This window comes from Lynx canadensis, chromosome X (assembly GCF_007474595.2).
Source record: "Lynx canadensis isolate LIC74 chromosome X, mLynCan4.pri.v2, whole genome shotgun sequence".
Classification (NCBI taxonomy): Eukaryota; Metazoa; Chordata; class Mammalia; order Carnivora; family Felidae; genus Lynx; species Lynx canadensis.
Genome location: NC_044321.2, coordinates 20,551,800 through 20,576,857, shown reverse-complemented (window position 1 = coordinate 20,576,857; position 25,058 = coordinate 20,551,800). Strand labels below are relative to the sequence as shown.

Genomic DNA, 25,058 nt, shown 5'->3' with positions numbered 1-25,058 from the left:
TGATTGTCTCTTGTCTTTAGATTCCCTGCCTTGTCTCTTTAGATTTTGCTATGCCCTTTGGTATTTCCCGTTAGTCCATGTCTGGAATAGCTAATTACGTGGTAGCATAATTCCCACCCGTACAACAAGGAATAGCGGAACCTTGCTAATTCACACCAATGACTGAAAGACTCCTGTGTAAGTTACTGAATTATGCAAATGAGCAATAAGTGAAGAAAGATGATTCAAAATTGTATTTCATTCATTTATTTTGACAAGTGTAGTTTAGTCTTAATTATTTTGAAAATTTCTTTGTAGCATACTAATAAATTTACTGTGGCACATTTGTTAAACGTGATAAAGCTTTCACTAAGAGACCAAAGCATGCTCTGCTGAATAATTTTCTGAACACAGGCTCAGGTGCAGACCCTCTCTTTCATCTTGGATTTTACTGACTTATTAGCATCTACAAATTTTTTGTAAGACAATATATAATACACCAATAAAATAGGAATTTCAGCAGCAAACACGTCCTTTACGAACAGGTCCTGCACGTGTCTAAACGTGCACCATGATGATAGTAAAAAAAAATAATAATAATAATCACGCTTCAAGTAAAACGTTTTTATATTCTATGGTCATAATGTTAATAGGACTTTAGTTTTCTCTTCTAAATAAAACTAGTTCAGTTTGTCATTCATCTCTTTTAATGCCTATTTCTGTTTTGTTTTGTCTTACCATACCTCTTTCTTTCAAAGTTAAAGACATCTGTTTTAAGATAAGTGGATATATCACAGTATGTAACATTTTCATGTCAAAATACTTACATTATTATATTCTGAGTTAAATTATTTAAGACAGGAAAACATTTTGATACACTTCTGACAGATGTATCCTACCGGATGGAGTCAGCTTCTTTCAGAGCACCACCAGTGGTTATAGTGGGGAGTGAAGAGATAAGAGCCTCCCAGCTTTCAGCCTTGAGCTTAAAGCTTCACATAAACCAGCCTCTTAATAAGTGCTTTTTAAAAAAGTTTCGTTATTTTGAGAGGGAGAGAGAGAACGAACTTGGAGGTGGGGGGAGAGGTATCCGCTGATACAGTGGAGCCTGCTGTGGGGCTCGATCTTATGAACCGTGAGATCATGACCTGGGCCGAAATCAAGAGTCGGACACTCAACCGACTGAGCCACCCAGGCGCCCCTTAATCAACACTTTTTGACCAAATCTCCAATGTAGATATGTTTTAAAATCATCATGCATTTGTCAAACGATATTCTTTAATTTATAAAAGCAGGATAAGCAATAGAGTATTTAAAGAAAAGCCAGAAATACAAAACTTAGTCTCCAAATACATGCCTACATCTGTGGGTGTTACTGTCACCCACTTTTTGAGGCTGAGGTCACGTTCCATCTCCTCCCGGAACCTTTCCTGACCACTCCCATGGAGTAGTCATTTGCCTTCAGGCTGAAGTTTCTCACCTAGACTGAGAATAGGGCAGCTGTGACCCAGCAGAAAGAACAGTGGGCTCTCACACTCCTCAGCTTTGCTACGTCAGGAGGGTCATGTCATTAATTTGAGGTTGTTTTCTCATTGGAAAAATTGTCAACTATCCCGTCTAATGGGAAAGGTAAAAATAAGGGATGTGAAAGTTCTCCATAACAAGTAAAGCTCTACAAAAAGTAGATGTTTAGAGGGTGAATACATGAATAAGAAAAGGATCACAAGTACCTCTAAAGCAGGACCCTGGTCTTACACTTGTGCCCTTTACATATCACACAAGGTAGAGACCCAACATTTACTGAATGAATTTTGGGGGGGGGGGTGTGAAGAAGAGAGAAACCGAGAAAACCAGACTTATACACAGACCTGGGTTTATGATCTCATTTGTGAGTCCGGTTTTTACAATAATTTCTTAAAACAAGCAAAGCACACCAGTGTCTAAAATTAGCCAGCAAACCAATCTTTTTGTGAGCGCAGCTGGTTTAAGCCTTAAGCTCTAAGGGATGGTGCTAAGACTAGCAGGGCTCACAGACCAAGGGGGAAAAAGATTTCCCAGGGCCTTGACCTAAGGAGAATGAAATAAGTGTTAATTCAATTGGGCTTAGTGACCAGCTATTAATTCTGTCTAGCCACTGTCCTATCAGCCACAAGGTAAGAGAATGCTGATGGATGTGAATAAATTTGTAACGACTACAGGAAGGACTTGTCTAAGAATGAGTCAAAGTGATGATTGGTTTTCCCTGTATTTGAGGGGTAGCACCTATTATATGGACATGATAGTACAGCATAAAATAATACATGAGCACTGACTAATCATGTGCAAATCAACACCAGATCTGGGCGTGGGGCTACTGGGTAACTAAAGCCATCACAAGGGCACAGTTAAATTTCCAAAGTTAGGGTTGCTTCCTTTAGACAATTATGAAAATTTTAAAGAACGACAGAGGGTCACGAAAACATATGCCAATTTTAGGGAAGCAAAGCATAACAAAACCACCCAGTCAATTTAAGCATTAAGTTGTTTTAAAAATTAAATCTTCGGGGCGCCTGGGTGGCGCAGTCGGTTAAGCGTCCGACTTCAGCCAGGTCGCGATCTCGCGCTCCGTGAGTTCGAGCCCCGCGTCGGGCTCTGGGCTGATGGCTCAGAGCCTGGAGCCTGTTTCCGATTCTGTGTCTCCCTCTCTCTCTGCCCCTCCCCCGTTCATGCTCTGTCTCTCTCTGTCCCAAAAATAAATAAACGTTGAAAAAAAAAATTAAAAAAAAAAGGTGGCGCAGTCGGTTAAGCGTCCGACTTCAGCCAGGTCGCGATCTCGCGGTCCGTGAGTTCGAGCCCTGCGTCAGGCTCTGGGCTGATGGCTCAGAGCCTGGAGCCTGTTTCCGATTCTGTGTCTCCCTCTCTCTCTGCCCCTCCCTCGTTCATGCTCTGTCTCTCTCTGTCCCAAAAATAAATAAACGTTGAAAAAAAAATTAAAAAAAAAAATAAATCTTCACTGTGGTCAGAAAGGTAAAAGGACTAAGCAAAAACACTTAACTTTTAACTGTTAAAGACTGTTCTGGTATGGCACACGCAATTGGTAATAACCAAAACCCAAATAAGAGACTAAGAAGATGCTCTCAGAGGTCATTCCTCTCCCACTGGAGGGAGTGTAAGCCCTTCTGAGAAGAAATGTTACCACAACCGAGTTAAGGCAAGGAAGAAATGATGAAGGCATTAGATTCAGGGCTAGGTAAATAAGCAAAGATGTCCAAGAGGAAAAGAGCATGCAATTTAAAAATAACACAAGTCAGACCAAATCTACTTAAGTCCCAAATTTCTCTGAGAGCATGAAGCAATTCTGGATGACTATATATCCTCTAATTTATTTGAAGTAAGTGGGGCTGCTGTTTTCTGATCTCTTCACTGACTTTTTTTTTTTAAACTCACATTCATCACAAATTTGAGCTAGTATAAAAAGGTCACAAAGTCAATAACTGATAAAACCGCAGAGTGCTTCTTTAGAAAGATTTAAGAAAAAAAAAATGTCATCTGCTTCTAAGACTAGAGACCTTTTATTTAATGTTGAAGTCTTCCTTTAAGAAGAAGTAAACTGTTATACTGTAAGTAGCTGTTGCAATACATTTCCAGTGAAAAGCACTAATTTTGAGGGGAACGTTTAGTATAACTATATCTAACCCTAAGTGCTTTAAGTCATGTTATAATAGTTTAGAGATGTTACACAAATACTGATAATTTAATACTCCTGAAACTTATAGTACATCCTATCTTGACACTTAAAGGATCTACTCCCTTCTCTGCCATGAGTATTCTAAGCCCTTCCTCCTAATTAATCTGCAATTAATTCAACCAACCTCCAATTAGTCTTCTACAACATTATCCTACTTAAGACAATAAAGCAGTCTCTAGACTGGGTTTTAAACCTGGGCTAAAACAGACTCCTACAGACCAAAAATGGTTCTGGGATTTCTCTTTGTAGTGTAATTTAGATGTCATATCTAATTTGCTGTCATGACTATTGTTTCACTGTGCAATTTATATGTCGTTTTGAATGGTAAAGCCATCATAGCTTTATTGAATTAAACCTTCTGTCTTTATTTAGGGTCTGATGTTACATGTTTGTGCGTATGTGTTTACGTCTCATAAGCTGCTTTTGACATCAAGCAGTGGTAGAAAAAGATTATGCTCTTTTGATATGTTTTCTCCTATTTCAGTAAATATAAACACCAACTAGTAAAAAAAAAAAAAAGCCCTCTTCAAACTAAAGAAATAATTTTAAATAATAACAACGGTATTATTACTATTTTTCTTTGAAGGACAGCTAAACAAGCCATTCACATTATAGAATCATAGAAGGCCTGGCTGTTCGGTAATCTGAATTCCTTGATTCTCAATTCTATTAATCAATTCTTTCCTAAGGAAAAAACCTGTCCTTACCGGTGACAGTTTTTGTGATACCGACCTCAAACATAAGATGCTATTTTTATAGCTGCATCATTACAAGGAAATTAAAATGTTCCCTGGCTTTAACTCCTAAGAAACAAAGGCCATCTTACCTCTATCACAATACTCAGTTTCGTGTTGGGTCTGTCTGTAATTGCCTTTCTTGTCCTGGCCTGTGTGTTCAAGTTCTAAACTCAGGACTAAGACTAAGCATGGGAAGCCTTCCAGGAGACCACTGCAGTAGCCTTGTAAATAATTTTTAGTGCATGAAATTTCATAAAGTTTTTACTAGATAATTACACTTCCTGATTTTGTAATTAGTGGAAGTACATGCAATTACATAATAATTATGATAGTAATTACGTAATTAAGATGTATAATTATGTAGTAAAAAACATCATGGAAATAAAACCATCTACTGTGTAAGCACAATACATTTTAAAAGTAAATTCGCTAGCTCAACTGTTTAAAAATACTTTTCTTCAAAATAAAGTGATTAGCTCATATTATGGTCTAACTGCCTGAAAATCGTTTAATATTTTTTCTCTGATCGGTGATAGAAGTATATATTTTAAAAGTACATGAAAAAAATCTTACCAGGTTTTCCCTACTCTCAGCACTAAGAAAAAGGACAATACGTTTTGCAAATGAGAACCATCAACAACAGAACTGTCACAGAGATGCATCAACGGCGCCCCCTCATTTTTGCAGTACTTTGACTACAAAAGGGACCAGAAGCCTGCCCATTGAAAAGATGTAAAAGGAAAGGATTTTATAAAACTAATAACATATCTGTTATCATAGCATGCCTGTAAGTCCATATGGACATAAAAGTGTGAAAGTGGAGTGCATATTTACAGAAATGCGTTCAAAGAAAAGGAACGTTATTAGAATCCGGAAGTTTGCTGCTCAAATATATGGCAACATTCATATAGTACTTGAGCTATCCTAAAGAGGATGACAGAAAATGTACAGAGACAAGACACCTCCACTTATGGGCAAAGCAACTATGGTGACAATTCACTGGGAAATGGAGTTTCTTTTCTGTCACGTTGCAAAGTCATCTTTAGTTAAAAAGCAAAGCAAAAACAAAATAGGCAGTACTGTGGGAGAAAAAACAAAGCAGTCTGAAGCTCCATGCTGCCATTGGAAAATAACAATGTTGTCATTCTCGCAGTGAGCATAAAAAATAGAAAAGTCAGCAACATAAGGAAAAGCAAATTCCCAAGTAAACCTTTTAGTCGCAAAATATAAGAAACGGAATCTTGTTTTTCAAGTCAAAAAAATTCTAGTTCAATGCCCTGAAGTCTTTCCAAAGGTGCCAGATCAATGTTGTAATGAGGCCAAGAACGCGGTGACTGGGTAAAACGTCGGGCACATACAGAGCGGCGCTTACACGAAGTGGGGGTAGGACTGTATTCTAGTTCTTTCCTTGTAAGCCACTGATCTTGAGAAGCTGCAAGCCATTTTCAAAACCTTGGTTTACTTCTCCTTTACTTTTCTTCTCACTTAGGTAAGAAACAAAGTGGAAGAACTCATGCTTTCTTGCCCCCCCCCTCCTCCTTGCCCTGGGGCGGGGGGGGGGGCGACATTTTGAAGCTTAATTATAAAATGTATTTCAAAAGACCAGGCTGGGGGCGCCTGGGTGGCGCAGTCGGTTAAGCGTCCGACTTCAGTCAGGTCACGATCTCGCGGTCCGTGAGTTCGAGCCCCGCGTCGGGCTCTGGGCTGACAGCTCAGAGCCTGGAGCCTGTTTCCGATGCTGTGTCTCCCTCTCTCTCTGCCCCTCCCCCGTTCATGCTCTGTATCTCTCTGTCCCAAAAATAAATAAACGTTGAAAAAAAAAAATTTAAAAAAAGACCAGGCTGTCCTACCAATTCTACCTGAAACCTGGGTAGGCCTTCTTGGAAGGAAGTTTGCATACTTGTCATTTGAAAATTTTGCCAAAAGGATGGCCCTAATCAATGGATGAATAAAAAGGAAGTAGGCTTTAGTTGTTCCGAGCGACTTGAATCAGTGCTTATCAAAGTTTAATATGCCTAGGAATCACCTGGGAATCTTGTTAAAATGCAGATGCTGTAGCAGAAGGTCTGCGGAGGACCTGATATTTTGCATTTCTAACAAGGTTCCAGGTGATGCCTATGCTGCTGGTATACTGATCACATTTTGAGTAACAAGGTCTTCGGTTTGACTTGGGAAAAAAATGAACAGAGAACAAGCTGATTTGGGTTCTTCTGTAGGTTATTTTCTCCCTCAACTGCTAAATCAGTGCAATAATTATTTCAAGTTCTGTAAAATATTTATTTGCAAAATTTCAGGGTTTATAATTTGTTTCTTGCTATAAAAGCAGTACATGCTCAGATGATATAATTTAGAACGTATATACAAGTATAAAGGAGAAAATAAATATTACCTACAATCCACAGAGAGATGACAACTGTAAACAACTCCAGTGTTTCTTAGTAATTTTTCCACCTTGCATACAAACAACAAATTAGTATCATAATGGCTACATACTGTTGGACTTAAACATGATATTGTTAGTGTTTCCCTAAATCATTAAAGATTAAAACTATGTAATGTCTAGTAACATCAGCAACAACCCCCCTCAGAAAGTCAGGGTTCTATGGACCACTTTTTCTATTATCAAAATTTTTAAGTGCTTCTACAATCACCCCCTACTCATAAACAGATAGCTAACTATGTTGTGAATTGCCACATTAGTTTCCTAAAAGTTCACTTAAATTAATTAAAAGAATAGTTTAAAAAACAAAACAAAACGTGGCTCGTTTTTTGTTTTTTTTTAATGTTTATTTTTGAGAGAGAGGAAGAGACTGTGAGTGGGGGAGGGGCAGAAAGAGACGGGGACAGAGGATCTGACGCGAGCTCTGTGCTGACAGCAGAGAGCCCAATGCAGGGCTCGAACTCACAAGCCATGAGATCATGAGCTGAGCCAAAGTTGGACACTTAACTGATTGATCCACCCGGGTGCCCCAGGTCATTTTTTATTTGTAAGAAAATGAAACAAAAGGAAAATGGAGTTTGTAAGTTACCCATTTCAAAATCTATTTTTATAAAAAATTGTTTTTCACAATTACAAAAAATATGATTTAAAAGAGGGTGAATGGGAGCTTAAACGAACTTCTACCTTTACTTTTGCATGTACCTGGTAGGAGTGAATTGTTCTGTGTGCTTCACCTGTTAAAAACAGAGAAAAGGCTCATTTCTTTTTTTTTTTTTTAAAGCTCATTGATTTTTGAGAGAGAGAGAGAGAGAGAGAGAGAGAGCGTGAACGGGGGAGGGGAAGAGAGAGAGGGAGACACGGGATCTGAAGCAGGCTCCAGGCTCTGTGCTATCAGCACAGAGCCCGATGCGGGGCTCAAACTCACAGACCATGAGATTATGACCTGAGCCAAAGTCAGATGCTCAACTGACTGAGCCACCCAGGTGCCCCAGAAAGGCTCATTTCTAAAATGTGACAAGAATTTTTTCAGGAGGATAACCCACAGACTTAAAAAAGTGACAAAAGGGGCACCTGGGTGGCTCAGTTGCTTGAGCGTCTGACTTCACCTCAGATCATGATCTCACAGTTCATGGGTTCAAGCCCTGCATCGGGCTCTCTGCTGTCGGCACAGAGCCCACTACAGGTTCTCTCTCTCCCTCTCTCTCTGCCCCTCCCCTGCTCATGCTCTCTCTCTCAAAAGTAAATAAAACAATAAAAAACAATAAAAAATAAATTTAAAAAGTGATATAAGAAGAACTGGACCAGTCTCTCTGACACAGGCTTCTTTTTAATGCCTTGCTAGGATTTAACAAAGTAAATTCTCGAACCACGAATGGCTTAGAGAGGACTCCAGGGGCTCTTTGCTACTTTTATTTCTGTACTTCCAGCAACGATAAAACTCCTCTGCTTTCAAAGTTTGGGAAAATAAGGGAAGTTCTTAACATTGAAAGGGGACCCTGAGAAATCTCCAAACTCCCAAAGACAGTAAAGCATGTAATTTCTTCCATAAAACTCTAATTTTCTCACTAAAAAAACCTACATCACTTCTTTAGATTCCTTCACTTTTCAGTACTAGCTGTTGTCTCTCTTCTGGGTGCCCATTCTCTGTGAAGTAATACAATTATTACTACACTTCATAAATCTAACTATTTAGCTGAGGGTGAGCAAAGAACAGGACCCTGTGGCAGTGTGGGTGAGGGAACAGTCAGTCTGGCTCACTCACTAGTTAAGTGACTTGATATTCTTTTGATTTTGTCATCAAAATTCTTTTGTCATCAGCAAAATGAGAGCTACAGTGTCACTTGTCTTCAGCAAAACTTGCAAAGAGCTGAATGACAGATATGAAATCTGGAAATGTCAAGGAACTTCAGTTACATTAATTTATGGCACACCTGAGTCAAGCCAAGCAATATAGGAGGATCTAGAATTTTTAATGCACACTAACTACCCTCTATTTATGGACAGAATCGCTTCCGAGGACTAACTGCTCCAAAATCCTTGAAACTACTTGTGTGGTCTTATTTTCTACTAAGAATTCATTCAACATAAATTTAGTGAGCTGGCTCCAGTGTGCAAAGTGAGGTAAGCAAGAGACGACCCTCTGCCTCAATGAACTCAGCGAAAGAGAAAGTCAAAACAATTCAGGGCAAGTCCTGTGAGAAGGGCACTTAAAGGGTGCTGTGGGAATGTGAAGGAACGGAGCTTGCTTTACAGAACTCAGTTTCTTCATCAATGTAATGGAGGACGACCCACGGTCACCTCACAGGGCTGTCATGAGAGGACCATGAGAGGGTAAATGCGTGTGAGATTTCACCTGGCTGACAGGAGAGAGGAGAAAAGCAACCCTGACAGGCTGTGGCCGCCCACATCCCTTGGCAAGAAACAGGGGTGACCTGAAGAACGGCCCTTCTACGCCTAAAGAGACTCCACTGAGAAACTGGGCTTCCCTAAAGAAGCCTTTTCATAAGGTTACGGTCACAGAGGCTTCTTGGCGCTAACCCTTTATACTTAGCTCCAATTCCTTTCTTCAACAGAGTCCTAAATCCTGGTGTTTCAATTCTGACAGAGACAAACCCAATAGATTGAAAGGGATTTATGGAAAAATTCACCAAGAAGGTCATCCATTACTGGCTGAATTGTGCTCCCGCCCCCCCCCTCCCCCGCCAAATAAACTGGGAGGGGGAGTTCAAAATCCTAACACCCAGTACCTGAAAATATGACTATATTTGGAGACAGGGCCTTTAACGAGGCAATTATGTTAAAATGAAGTCACCCGGTGGGCCCTACGCCAAGAGGACTGACTGGTCGTTTAAGAAAAGGAGATTAGGACACAGATACATACAGAGGGAAGACCACGCGAAGACAGGGAGAAGATGGCCATCTACAAACCACAGAGAGAGGCCTCAGAAAAAAACAAGCCTGCTGGCACCTTGATTTCAGGATTCTAGCCTCCAGGACTGGCAGGAAATAGATTTGTGTTTATGCCACCCAGTCTGTGGTACCTTGTTACGGCAGGCATTGCAGACTAATACAGCATCCTATTACAAATAGCTGACAGAGAGTGAGAGAAGATAAGCATCCGGGAAGAGCAGAGAAACAGAAAAAAAGTTTTATTTTGCTCTTCAAACACTAACGTGAAAAGGCAATTAGTGCTCAAGAGAATGAAACGAAAAGTCACACAATGGGAGCAAATATTTACAAAAGACATATCTGATAAAGGACCATTATCTGAAATATACAAAGAACCCTTAAAACACAACAATAAAAAACAAGCAACTTAATTAAAAAGTGAGCCAAAGACACCTCATCAAAGAAGATATACAAATGGCAAATAAGCGTATGAAAAGACGCTCCATATCATATGTCATCAGGGAAATGCAACTTGCAACAATGAGATACCGCTACACATCTATTAGCTTGGCCAAAACCCAGAACACTGACAATACCAAATGTTGGTGAGGATGTGGAGCAGCAGGAACTCTCATTTACTGGTAGTGGGAATGCAAAATGGTAGAGCCACTCTGGAAGTAAGTTTCTTATACAAAACTAAACATGCTCTTACCATATAAGCCGGCAGTCATGCTCCCTGGCATTTAGGATTTACCCAAAGGAATTGAAAACTTATGTCTACATAAAAACCTGCATACGAATGTTTATAACAGCTTTACTCACAACTGCCAAAACGTGGAAACCAAAGTGTCCCTCAGTAGGTGAATCGATACGTAAAATGTGGTACATCCAAATAAAGGAGTATTATCCAGCACTAAAAAATGAACTATCAAGTCATGAAAAGACACAGAGGAAACTTCAAATGCATCTTACTAAGTGGAAGAAGTCAATCCGAAAAGGCTACATACTCTATGATTCCAAATACATGATGTTCTGGAAAGTGAAAACTATAAAGACAGCAAAAAGATCAGTGCTTGCCAGGGGTTAGTGGGGAGGGAGGGACGATGAGGGTGAGCACGGAGGATTGAGGAGCAGCGAAACGACACTAGGATACTATAATGGTGGATACACGTCACAGATTTGTCCAACCAATGTCCAACACCATGAGTGAACCCTAAGGTAGATGATAATGCTGTGTCGGTGCAGCTTCATCAGATGTAACAAATGTGCCACTTTGGTGGGGGATGTTGACGATGAGGGAGGCTGTGCATGTGTGGGAGCAGCGGGTACATACATGGGAAATCTCTGTACCTTCCGTTCAATTTTGCTGTGAAGCTAAAACTCCCTTAACAATGAATCTACCAAAAACAAAGGCAAGTAGTGGCTCCCATCCTTTGCTTCTGTAATAATCCTAATCTGGCCAGATTGGGAGTTTATCATACTTTGCTGCTCAATCTGTCTACAATGGACTCTAAGCTCCTCCAGGGCAGGGAACATTGGCCATCTTAGTTCCTTTGACATCGGGGATGGCCCTCAACACATAAAGGAAAATATGTACGTACTGTTTTTACCATTGCTGAATAAACGAAATAAAAAAGCTCAGGTGAGAAAACTAAGAGACTCTCTCTGTTCTCGCATTTTGTTTTTAATTTTTTTAAATGTTTATTTATTTATGAGACAGAGGCAGAGCGCGAGTGGGGGAGGGGCAGATAGAGAGGGAGACACAGAATCCGAAGCAGGCTCCAGGCTCCGAGCTGTCAGCACAGAGCCCGATGCGGGGCTTGAACCCACGAACTGTGAGATCATGACCTGAGCCGAAGTTGGACACTTAACCAACTGAGCCACCCGGGTGCCCCATGTTCTCGCATTTTTAAGCAAACTTAATTTAGACAATTGGGACAAGATGTGAATGAATTCACGTCTCCCCCAAATGGTTCCACTTATCCCTACTCAGGTCAAGGCGTCATGGGATGAGGCAGTCAAATGGGACCATTTAGTGATGCCATGGTGGAAATGGGAGTTTTACCTCATCTATTGCCACTATGTTCCTCTAAAACTTTCTCTGGATCTATTATGCCATCTGTGTACATTCTGGAGCAGTTACAATAATAATGGCAAAGTCCTACAGAAATAAGATTTTTAAAAATGTCATGTAGTTACAGTGAATATGCAGTAAACACTTCACCAAAGTGAATAACAGCCCTTTAGCATTTTAAAGGTAAGGAAAAGTACCAAATGGGGTTAATTCACATTATGGACTAATGGCCTGTAAACCTTTGTTTGAAAGCAAAGTACAGGAAAAAGCTGTGACAAGAGCCACTTTTCACCATAAAAATAAACTCAAATACTTTGTGACTTTTCCAAGTCAAATGGAAATTTTCCAAGTTTCAAACAAAAATTAGAACCACCATCCAGTTACAACCCTTAAGACCTATGGGCTTTACAAATGGAAATGGTAAAACAATCTTAGAGAAGGAAACGGTGCAAAGAAGAGTCTACAGTACAGATTTCACATGCTAGTTCCAGGGTTGTGTGCGGACAGACAATACTTAGACTCCATTCTCAACACAACTGTGTGTAGTGACTGTCACTTTTCACAAGACTTTTGATGTTAACATCTACCGCAGTTCTGGCCTTGGTCCAAACTGAGTCAATATGTTTGCCCTCTGGATCCCACAGATTGCCAATTCGTTTTTATAGCAAGTCTCCCTTGAACAGCAAATCAGAACAGAGTATTTCACACTACTGATACAGTGAGAAGTGAATTTTTTATAGGTCACATTAACGTACACTTACAAACGTTTCCTTTAATTATTAGCCTATGGATTGTATGACTCCTTCTCCACTTGTTCCCCATGGACTACAACTTGGATTCAAATTCTCTTATTTAGAAACCAACCAGATGATGTTTTCAGAGTGAGCAGGACAGAGGTTTTCAAACGTGGCTGCACGTGAGAATTGTTTGGGGGGGGGACGTTCTAAAATATGGAGCTTCCTAAACTCTACCCCCCACCTTCTGAATCAGAATCTCTGGGTGAAGCCCCTAGGTGACTCTTCAGAGAGAGCTTATCAAACATGACTTACCAGGAAACGTGTGATCTTAGAATACAGATAAGCATGACTCAGCGTCTTAGTTTATACCCCCTACTGACAAATACCCTAATACCTCTTAACATTACTGAGGGATCTGAAAACGCCCTGAGCAGGTAAATTTCAGCTCATCCACTTATTCCTAAAGCACAATTTATGAATAATAAACAAGAAGGAAGCTAAAAGGAAAAATAGTTTCATAATTAAAATTCTGTAAGTAAAACAAAAGGTTCTAGGAACATTTCACGAAGTTCCTCCTGTGACACACAGACTTAAAATCCTTCTCTTATCTTATTTTCGTTAGCCATCTGACATGTACAAGAACCCATCAGTAACTCACACTTAGTGCCGTTTTGACCTTGACCTCCTGGATAGTGTACTTATTAGAAGCAAATGACAAAAAAAAGTGTCCCAACTCTTAAACTTGTGAAATAGAACTGCAGTAAATTGTGTGACGGTACAGATTCTGTCAACACCTCTCCCCTTTTGCCAAGCAAGAAGCTTCTAAGCAGCTATTCGACTCCTTGTTTTTCTGGAAGAGCAATGTACCACTCCTTGACATTCTCTAAAAAGCCAGAGTAAGTCTCCAGTGACTTTCCACATCACTCTTACGTGTCTCTAAGAGCCAACAGACTTTTGAAAACTGCTTATCATGAAAGACTATTTCAGCCCCATCCCTTTGGAGTCTAAGAACATCTAGGGAACAATCTGAAATGGCTAGATTCAGATAGAAGTAAAGGGGGAACAAGTTCTAACATAGTAATACCTGGAAAGAGGTAACAAACCAGATAGAAACACACACTGTACTCATCAGAGAATCAGTACTTAATTCTTTCAACTCACAATGCCTTTAAGGAAAGGGCCTTAGGGGTAAAAGAGAAACAGCTATTAATGATACTGCAAGTAAACAGAGGCTAAACATGAGCCACAAATGGAAGTTCAAAAACCCAGTTACTAATGAACAGAAGGAACTTTTTTCCGCATTACATAAATTTTACAGTCACTGAAAATATGCTGTGGAGATAGTCCAAGTACTTGGTGAACATCTAAAAACAAGATACTAATTTCCAAACCAACTTCCTCCATCAGTCAGTATACCGTTTCATAGCCAAGGACAGCAAAACCAAATAAGTCAGACCTTTTAAAAATAATTGTTAGCTTGGGGCACCTGGGTTAAGTGTCTAACTTCGGCTCAGGTCATGGTCTCACGGTTCGTGGGTTCGAGCCCCATGTGGGGCTCTGTGCTAACAGCTCAGAGCCTGGAGCCTGCTTCCGATTCTGTGTCTCCCTCTCTCTCTGCCCCTCCCCTGTTCGCAGTCTGTCTCTCTCTCAAAAATAAATAAACATTAAAAAAAATTTTTGTTAACTGTTAGCCTATCTTGTAGATGGAAAAACTGGTCAATTAAGACTAGAACTGAAAACAGTTAAGACCAAATCAAGGGCAGCATGGGGATTCTTATGTGAGGAAATCCAGCAGTATTAGCAGGTTTCTTTATGTCCTTAAGGTTACCTCCGGCCTTAATACCGACCAACAAAATGTTGAATTGATATTCACTGACAAACAACATAAACACTCTGTAGGTAACTAATATGAAAAATGTGTAAATTTGCCTTTTTTATTTTTTACAGGTAATAAAAAAGTTGTCAATGTGATTTTTAGGTAGGAGAAAAAAAACCCATGCACTTGTCACGACATTTTCAAATACTCTGTTATGTAACAAAGCTTTTCCCAGACCCATTAAGCCCCATAGTGCCTCAAAGTCTTGTGTGAGGGTTACAGGCAGCACCCGATCATCTGGGCGAAGGCGCAGATATGCACTCTTAGGATGGAGTCAATAAAAGAACTCCACCCCATGCCTCTCTTTCAAAATGAACCTAGGCTTTTAGTGAACAGCAGAGACACACTCCAGGTCTATTTTTTTGTGGTAATGTCTGGTTTTTGTAGGTCAAATGATCACGTTGCCTATGCTTACTTTATTACAATTACTAAACTCTATAGAAAATAGCATTTTCAAAATATAGCATTTAAAGAGTCCTTTTTGTAATGTTCCTCCCCCAAAGCCCTGCTTTAATAGAGAACAATGTGAGACAGGCTGTGGGGACCAAAGCCGGGGATTCCTACACCGCCGCCCCTCATGCAGGGGAAGCCTGTGCTCACAAGGGCCCCCACGGCCTGCTTCTGAGACAGCGGTGTGATGCTGCGTGAACAGCCTGACAGTAGGTCTGGCTTTTATGATGCAAATTTCCACTTTAAACTCAACGGTAATTACAGTATTTTAACGTACCTTTCTCATGATCGGTAATAAGTTTCTCCAGTGCACAGTCCGCATCAAAAATGTACCGGTAAAAGCACAGCTGGGTGTACAGGGACTTGTCAGAATACTGCAATAGAACAGAAAATAAATGAATACTACTACTGGCGAGGGCAGCGACAGAGATCACTCGCAACAGAGTGTATTCCGTACTTCTGACTTCTGTATCAAGTAGCTTGTTTTAAACAAGGGGGGGTGAATAAGGAGAGAATCATACTAATGACTAGTCCCCCTCATATAGCATACATACCTTTCATAATTCAGAATAAATCCTGCCACTTCGATCACAGATTACTACTTGCGAAGCTGCAGACTGATTGCCCCTGCTGTCAAAAAACTGATTTTGTCAAATTGCAAATTCCTATGCACCCTTTACAATTTGCACTGTTAATTGGGAAAAGTGGTACTGTGCTTCCTAACTGGGACCTGTCCATGGTAGCAAGAAGTTAAACAATTTCTGCAAATCGTTTAACATACACTGCTAAACTATGAGCCCAATTTTATGACTTGTGGTGGAAATCTAAGGCCTTTGCCAGGGACTGGCTCACAGACATGACATGGTGTAGACATGAGGAACACCTCGACCGCTTGTTCTGTGCTAGTCCTGAGTGGGCAACGTATGACCTCAGAAATACCAGGTGAAATGAAATAACCAAGGTTTTTCAGCCCACCCATGTCAAAATACATGTTTAGTGACCTTGGCAAGTTCTAACTCAACAGATCATAGGAGATGTGCCCGAACTACTACTATTCATTCAGCAAACATATAATGAACACTGATATTCCCCAGGGTATCTAGAGAAACTGGGTACTCTCCTAAGCGACTGTATCCCACCCTATGTGGGGAAAAACACATGCAGCCAATTCAACAACCGGAGTAAGAATTGTGTGGTGAGTCACATTTAAATGCACTTCTATTTATTTAAGATCAACTGCCCTAGGAACTCTCTTTCCTTCTTCCTATGAAGTAAGACACTTGGGAAAGAAACCCTCATGCTGAAGGACAATGTACTAGAGCTTTGGTGTCTTCTCTGGGGGTGGGCGTGTCCTACCGAGGTGAAACAAATGAACCCTCGGAACTTCTCAAATGAGAGAAGCTCAAATGACAAACACATTACCAGCTCTTGCTTGCTGCCTCAGACGAACATGAAATCCAACCAATATCGAATCAGCGCTTATCGTGCACCAGATTCGGCACCAGTGACAAACATACCTACGGCTAACTAACACCGTAAGCACTCTATAGATAAATGTTGGCTGAATGAATTAATCCAAGAATGACCATGACAAGCAAGCCATTTGTACAATCCATGCAGCTGGGTCCAGGGGCGCCCACAGATGAGCATACCAGGAGGAACCTCAGGAAAATCACTATCCACAATTGGATATGGAAACAGCATTACTTTTGAAGGAACTCTCTTGGGTAACCAAGTATTAGATCCAAGGATCCTAGCTCACTATCAATGATGAAAAACCACAGTCAACTCAACTTGGTACAGAAGTGACTGACATTCACTTATTAGAGCTCAATGACTGACCTTCCCGTTCACTGCATTATAAAGTCTGTTACTAAATTTAGTGTATTTTAAACTTCTTTGGCCATTGGAAAGGGTATCTATAAATATTAGACTGCAGGAATAACCGACATGGAGCTATTCATCATCAGCCAGGGCTACTGTCTCTTTTTGTGTCCACTCCTTCCACAACTATCTCTTTCTTTACCTGAACCTATTTTAAAAAGTATACACCTAGAAGCCTATTTTATTTCTTATTAGCTATTCTACAATATGCATCATCATTATACTATTATACACCAGTTATTTTTAGCGAATCCTGATTACTGCTTCCTGGGGGGAAAAAAAAGGAGGACGACAGCGATTAAGTTATTTGTTTAGTTTTTTAGATTCAGCAGTAATTGCTGGTACACATCTCCCTGACTGCACACATGCTGCAGGTTGAATAGAACACTGAAATTACCTCCTTCATAATAGTTTGTTTTGATAATGTATTGTGTGTCGAGATGATGAGAAACAGTTGCTGTCAATTTGATTAGCCATTATATTTTTATGTTAATTGCCATTATTGGGTCCATTCTGTTTAGTGTCACCATAGAAGCCATACAATGTTAGCATAAATAACAAATTGGAGTAAATTAGGAAGATATATTTTTGCCAATTCATTTTAATTGCCCCTCAGTCCTTCCGTTGGTTAACGCAGCTGTTGACCCATAATAAGCGCTGGGTCAATATAGCTGCTTGTCAATTCAGAAATGCAAAGTGCTGTGTTGCTGGTAATGGATATACAACAACCTTTGCCAGCCAACTGAAGCAAACGAGTGACAACCCACATGAAGGAATAAAGCGTCAGCCACGGAGTTTAGTGACCTGATATTAGTAGGCAGGCTAATTGAAAGTCACTGCCTAAATGGATAAGGAAAATAGGGAAAAAAATTAAAAAGGAGTTATATATTTTAAAAAAATATACCAACACCTCCTGCCCTTTTGATTCCTGACATATTTTGCAATTAGTAAATTGGCTGAAAACAAAAGGCCCTATTAGATTTTCAATGTCAAATACAATTAAGTGGTTTTAAAGAACGCACATGAAATGGAGAAAACTATAGTTTAAATGAACAAGAATAACACCTACTTTTGTTTTCTTGATTTTGCACCATTAATTTGTGATCACTCGGAGGGCTTTTTTTTTTTTTTATCATTACCATCTTTTCTCTTTTGCCTTTGATGATAAAATCTTCTAATCAAGAAACCTGACACCCTCTAGTCTTCTGAGCCGTTCAACGGGTTTTTTTTCCCTCACACTTAAATGCTCATTGTGACTGTACAAGATTGGATGGAAAATACTTCAAGAAAATAAGATGATATTTTAACATTTCTTTCTCTCTCTAGCTTTTACTTATTGGTTTAAAATGTTCGATTTCTCGCTCTTTCCTTGAAAATTGCACTCAACACGGTGCCTAGGCTTCTTTCAGTCTCCCTTTATAGTTAGAACATCGTGTACCAAAGTGGCTGATTGTGATTTTGTAAGGACAATGCTGAGCTGAAACAGCTACTGTGTGTATCACACTCCGCATTTGACGTGGCTGCTCGGAGTGTTAACACAGTAATAAGCGTGAGACCCGTACATACATAGAGGTAGGGAAGGAATTCCACTCCGACAGACCTGGCGCAGAGGAGGTACTTAAAAAGATATTGTGGGAGAAATTCAAGGAAAAGGAAAATGTTTCAATGCCACTGGTTCTGATACTTTTTGTAAAATCCTGTAATTGGTTTACATGAGAAACAATGCAAACTTCACTTTCTCCAAGGTAGTTCTCTTTCCATTTATTTATAGTTCCTGGTCTCTCTCCTGAGATTTCTGATGAGGCTCTAGATCAGTGGTCCCTCACCTGACTGCACATCGGAATCACCTGGGAGCTTTTTTAAAAAAAATACTGAGGCTCAGACCTCGCCCCTGGAACAACTAAGAATGCAGTGGAATGCTGGGGATGGGCATTGCTCCTAGGTGATTCTGGTGGGTAGTCTAAGATGAGAATCGCTGTGCTATAGATAATCTGTACTGGAGAAACTTTTAGAACCAGGCACTCTTACCCCTCCAGCCTGGCTTGAGATAAAGGAATTCACACTGACCAAAATAGCTTGAGATTTCCTGAGAACCATTTTTGAGAAAGATGGTTGCTTGTCCAAGCATATTATTTCAAGAATAGGACAGGACATATTTTCCCTTACATAAATACAGGGCAATGTTGAACCTGATTTGCTTTTTTGTTGGTGAATTATAATCTATACACCAAAAGTGCACAAATAATAAGTGTGCAGCTTGATGTACAAAGTGAACACATCTCTGTAATCAGCACCCATAATAAGAAACAGAACATTACCAGCATCCCCTCCCAGCTACTAACCATCTTCCCCCACCAAGGGTAACAAAAGATTTGCCTTAAAATAAAAAAAAAAAAACCCAGTAACTTCATGTGCCCAGAATCATATAGTTTGCACTCTTTTTCTCTCTGGCTTTTTTTGCTCAACATTCTACTTGCAAGATTCATCCACATTGTTGCACATAAAAGGAGTTTGTTCATTCTTATTGCCATAAAGTATTCCACTGAATGAATAGATCACAATCTGCTTATCTATTCTATGAATGATGGATATTTAGGTGGTTTCCAGTTTTTTGGCTATTAGGAATGGAGCTGCTGTGAATATTCTTGTATATGCCTTTGAGGCACATAAGTGTACATTTCTGTTGATTCTAACACCTACCAATGGAAATGCTGGATCATAGGGCATGCAAATTTGCAGCTTTAGTAGCAACTGCCAAACTGTTTCCAAAGGGGTTTTAGTATTGGTTTTCAACCGACTTTACTTTGAACTAGTTTGACAATACATGGGTTTTTATTTTATCTAAGATTTTCTTGTGGCAATATAACCAGTCTACTCTCTCTCTCCCTCATTGTAGGGATAGGGTAGAAGTTAGCTAAAACTACCTCTTTACCAACTCAAAAGTAAACGTAACTTGCTTCTAAATTGAATCCCTTGAGGTATGAAGAGGTGGGTTCACAACCCTAGAGATTATCCACGGCAAAATCTTAACCTCAAGTTACCTTCCTAATACAACCTAGAAGATACAAGGCCTGCCCTCTCACATTAACTAGTATATACTCACAGAGGTCAAGCCCACTTGGTTTAAGCCTGAACAATATCAATCAGGAAGGAAAATGGACTGCCCTAATTCCCAAATTTACCCCAAAGTATTTTTGATGATTAAACATCATTCTTGTACTATGAACACAAATAAACCAGCACTGACTCTAACTGTAAAACAAAACAACAACGGGTGTATCAAACCCCATTACCTTGCAAAAGCTCAGGACAGAATTTACTCCAGGCATCATGGCATGAAGCAGATTCAGAACTCTAAACCCTGCTGGCGCTCACAGGGACCATAAGATACAAGTCTAGAAATGAAAATTTGCCTCAGGACAGCCCTGGCTGAAAAATGCTTACTAGTACTCTCACCATCTACCAGAGAGAGCTCGAGCCATGAGGCTTACTCAGGAGTTCTCCTCAGGCCTCTCCAGTGGCAGCCTGGCCCCACACCCGCCCCACTCCTCACCATCACCTGCTCTGGGCAGACAGGCCTCGTGCTCTGTCCTTCTGCGCAATGGCCCGGGTGATTCTGCCCCTTCGGGCAGGCCTGTCCTTCCAGCCCTGCCTCAAGAGGCACTCTGTTTCTACCTACCTCATCAGACCTCACAGTCATCCCAGGTTCTGGGGAGCCTGCCAAGCCTCCAGCATTTGATTTGCTCACTTCGCACCTGATAAAGAGGCAGTCGCCTCTTCTCTGGGTGCCAATGCTTTACCACATCCCTCTGGCGCAGAGATCACACTCCAGGTAATCCTCACTATTTCAAAGACCCTCGCCCCTTCTAGGACGTGAGCTCCAGAGGGCAGGGTCTATGTGAACTTCCCTCTGCACTGTTGGTGCCCAGGCCAGAGCCGGGTGTATAGTTGGCCCTCAATGAATGTGGAAAGAAAGCATTCGCAGAATGTGTCTCCCACCTCTCAATGAGTCTCAACGTATTGCCTAATGATACAACACTAGTCCCTTGAAATGATTTTGAATGTTTCCCGTGTGTATCTCCCCATGGCAGACTGGTTGTGGGGTCAGACTGAATCTGGTTTGAAAGTCAGTTCTATCATGTAAAGGCTGGGGTGACTCTGGACACACTGCTTCACCTAGTCACACATCAATTTTTTCATTGGTAAAATGAGGCTAAAAAACCACTCAGGAATGGGCACACAGCACACAGGGCATATAGGACAGATCCTGTACTTTTCCCAACTAGTCTGTAAGGTTCCAGGGGGTCAGAATTTGTATATATTTGGAAAACCCAATGCCATGCTCGTGAGAGGTGCTCCAAAAAGTTCTATCCAAGGAGTATGTTTAAACTCTGGAATACGAATGCCCCTTTTTTACGAATGTGTTAAAAATGGCTATTTCTAGTGTTTTAGCAAAGATACGCTTTTAGAATTCCAGTACCCCTTACTTTCCATACACCTTTAAGGCTTATATAAATTATCAGTCTTAATTATGAAAAGACTGAAATAAGCTTTCTTGCTTCCTCTGCCTCTCAATCACATTAGATTCCCCCCCCCCCATTTTATTTGCAATATCTGTATTAACTTAGCTATTTTGCAAATATGGAACAACAGAGAGGGAAAAATACTGGTTTGCCAATTCCACTGTACTTCTTTGCAAAGGAAATTATTTCCATAGGCTACAGAAATAACTTATTTGGATTACTTCAATTAGTTCTAATACAAAACATTGCCACCACTTCATTAATCAGCCGCTTGTGAGGGTTACTTTTCCAAGAAGTCTTTTTGGTAATTTGATTAGAAAGAATGGTAGTGCACATTATCATCTGATTCAGTATGTCCATCAAGTAGACAATTCACAGTGAGTTCTTGATAACGATGGGCTTAAAAAAACACACACAGCAATTTCTTCATTTCAGAATTCTAGTCCTATTTTTTTAATAAAGATGAAGTTATTTTTCAAAGTCTTTGGCAACACACGTTGCTGAATAAGCATCAGGAAATAGTTCCGGGCTTTAAGAAGCATTTCACTCTATCCGTCTCCCCACAGACAACCCCCCCCACGAATGATGCAGTAATTAAAACCTAATTATTATCTTCATTTTAAACAAAACCTAAAGTGAATACCAATTAATAACAACATACTAATGAGCATCTGCTGTGATGAAATTGAATATGAATGTGCTGCAAATTTCGGGTAATTTATTTTTTTTAGGGGAAGTGCCACTGGTCGCATTCTGCAGTAGAAGATTATATAGAATGTACACCATTTTCTATCCAGTCATCTGCACATGGCAATTTCCATCTTGGGAGACAAGGCTGGCTTTAACACTGCAGATGTTGAAATACCCAAATATTGGCCGTGAGGTCTTCCCTGGGACTGAGGACAATTCTGGGACTCTACCTTGAATTTACTGCCTTCCTTTTAAAAGCGTTCCTTTTGTCAAATGACATATTTCTAGGTGAATGCCATGCCTCCCCAAAACACTCAACTACCTATAATCATGTATTAATACCACAATGAAAAATTTAAAAATAAACTTCAAACCACAAGAGATAATAATACACAAATAAAGGTTTGTAAGGTACCCCGGATTACACTGGAACCTTAAGAGGGCCTAGAAACATTCATTTATGTATAGGTAGGAGAAATCCTTGAAATGTGGGAGCATTAAAGTAGTCAGCCGTGTTCAGATTAATGTCACTAATATCATCATATCAAGAAGCAACATGTGGAGACAGAATAAGGTTCTGTAGATTATGGTTCCAACCTGCTGATCTATAAAATGACTGGATCTGTGTTTTTCAAATGTGTTCCATTTGTACAACCCCGAAGCTTCTCCAAATGTATGATTTCATTGATTAAAGTACATATTCATCAGAAGAAATTCAAAATAGGCACATTCACATATACTACATGCGAAATTTTAAGATATATAAGACCGCACCATATTAACTAGTATTGTCACTGAGAAATGAACAAACAAAAATGTTATAAAGTTAAAACAGACATCTATATTGAAAAAAACATTATTCTGTTTTACAGATGGGGGTTCTTCATGACATCTTATGTGGAAAAAAGGAAGGGTTTCCTGGATTAGGTAATTTCTAGGGTTTCTTTCCGGATCTAAACTAGAGTGAAAACTACAACTTGACCTGTTTTTTTTTTGTTTGTTTGTTTTCTTAACAAAAGCTAGCACTGGTCCTTCTTCCCTGGCATAGCAACCCAAATATATCTACCTCGTTAAAATAGAAATTCTCTACCATTTCTCAGTTCACCCACAAAAAATAGGCAAAATGTTTGGTTAGCTCTCTAGTATCTTAATAACTGGTTCCTGAGGGTCTGTGATGGGTAATATCAACAGTTACTAAATAAATGTACATGGCTACTGTAAATAAATGGATTTAACATTTAGGATGAAAATTTGGCTTTGGAATTTGACCTAGATGTTAAGGTGAACTCTGAGTTAAGTGACATCTCAGAACAAGTTCTGCTTCACATGGACAACTAGGACAAGAGTGCCATGGCCAACCCAAGCCACAGGATGTTAGCCAAAGTCGGCCTACCTTCACACTGCTAGTGTGCTGAACCGATCACAAAGACTACTGTTCATTCTTCCAACAAAATGAACATCTATCACATGCCAGGCACTGTTCTAGCTGCTGAGGCTACACCAGAGAAGGAGAGAAACTGTAAGATCGCAGGAGCTGACAGTCTGGTATGGGTGTGCCTTCTCTGACACTGTATTGCAGTCAAATGCGGACATTTCCATTCATCTACCCCCTCCTCATGACAACTGCCCTTTTTTTTTTTTTCCTTGTTTTAGAGAGGGAGACAGAGAGCCTGCAAGGAGGGGAGGAGGCAGAGGGTGAGAGAGAAAGAATCTTAAGAATCTTGCGACCCTGGGATCAAGACCTGAGCTAAAATGGAGTTGGGCACTTGGGGCACCTGGGTGGCTCAGTTGGTTGAGCGACCGACTTCGGCTTACATCATGATCTCACAGTTCGTGAGTTTGAGCCCGGCATCGGGCTCTGTGCTGACAGCTCGGAGCCTGGAGACTGCTTCAGATTCTGTGTCTCCCTCTCTCTCTGTCCCTCTCCTGCTCACTGTCTCTCTCTCTTTCAAAAATAAAGATTAAAAAAATTTTTTTAAAAATGGAGTTGGGCACTCAAATGACAGAGCCACCCAGGCACCCCTCTGTAAATTTTTAGTGGCATGTTTACCTTCCATTTTCTAACAGAATTGTGTTTTACTTCTGATGCTATACTGAGAGGCCTCTAACGATCACATTCATTTTTTTATGCATGTCCCTTGCACCTGTATAGTACGCCATGCTCTTCAAAGTATTTGATCCTTACAACAAGCTCTGTGAGGTAGGATGAAATTAGCACTATTTGCCTTAATTTACAGAGCTCATCAAGGTGGAGTCATCTGTTCACAATCCCAGATCAGGTCAGTGAATGGGATACTTATGGTCAGTTTGATAATCTCTTAGGAAAATGGCTGTAGTGAAAAGTAGAATGATGGCTCATAGGTAGGAATGAGATAGCTACAGTTTTTTATTGCCAAACAACATCTCACATCTTGGCATGAAATGTAGGCTGGTGTACATCTTGGCTGGTGTAGGATTAATTAAGGTAAAAATGTTAAGTCCATATATACATGCTATTTAAAATTGACAGAGATTTCTTGAATGCTATGAGTGTGTTAAATCACACTCTACTGAAGGAGAGGCTTAACGAAAGTTAGCATAATGTATTAATATCCATTTGACACTTTCTAGTTTTGAGATCAATCTCCCTTGCATTATGCTTTCTCCCATGTTATCTTCAATAAATGAACTAGCTATTCTGATTATCTTCATTTTACAGATAAGAAGGCTGAGACTCAAAAAGGTTATGGACTTGGCCTATGTCATGCAGCTAGTAAGTGGAAGAGCCAGGACTTGATTCCAGGTTTTCAGTGTCCAAGCCCCTTGATCTTTTTAATATGCCACTTTTCATTCATACACTTGCCACTGTGTCATCCTCTGTGTTAATCAGTTCCTTTGTGGCTAGTTTTCAACCTCAAATACTTGCTTAGTGTACCGGAGCAGCAGTCCACGCATAGGCACCTGGCACCTCGCTCCCATGGCTAGGCTGCCACAATGCCACGTTTCAGGCACAGCCCACCATGAGTCAAAGTGGCCGAAGCACACAGCAAAAGCAAAGGGCACTGGCCTGGGG

General features: G+C 40.3%; 1 protein-coding gene across 1 annotated transcript in view; it reads right to left on the bottom strand.

Moving 5' to 3' along the window:
• POLA1 (DNA polymerase alpha 1, catalytic subunit) overlaps positions 1–25,058 on the bottom strand; it is a 303,264-nt gene that overhangs the window by 55,991 nt on the left and 222,215 nt on the right. The window contains exon 36 of the mRNA XM_030305566.2: positions 15,187–15,283. Coding sequence (XP_030161426.1) covers positions 15,187–15,283 — 97 coding nt within the window. The remainder of the gene's footprint in view (positions 1–15,186; positions 15,284–25,058) is intronic.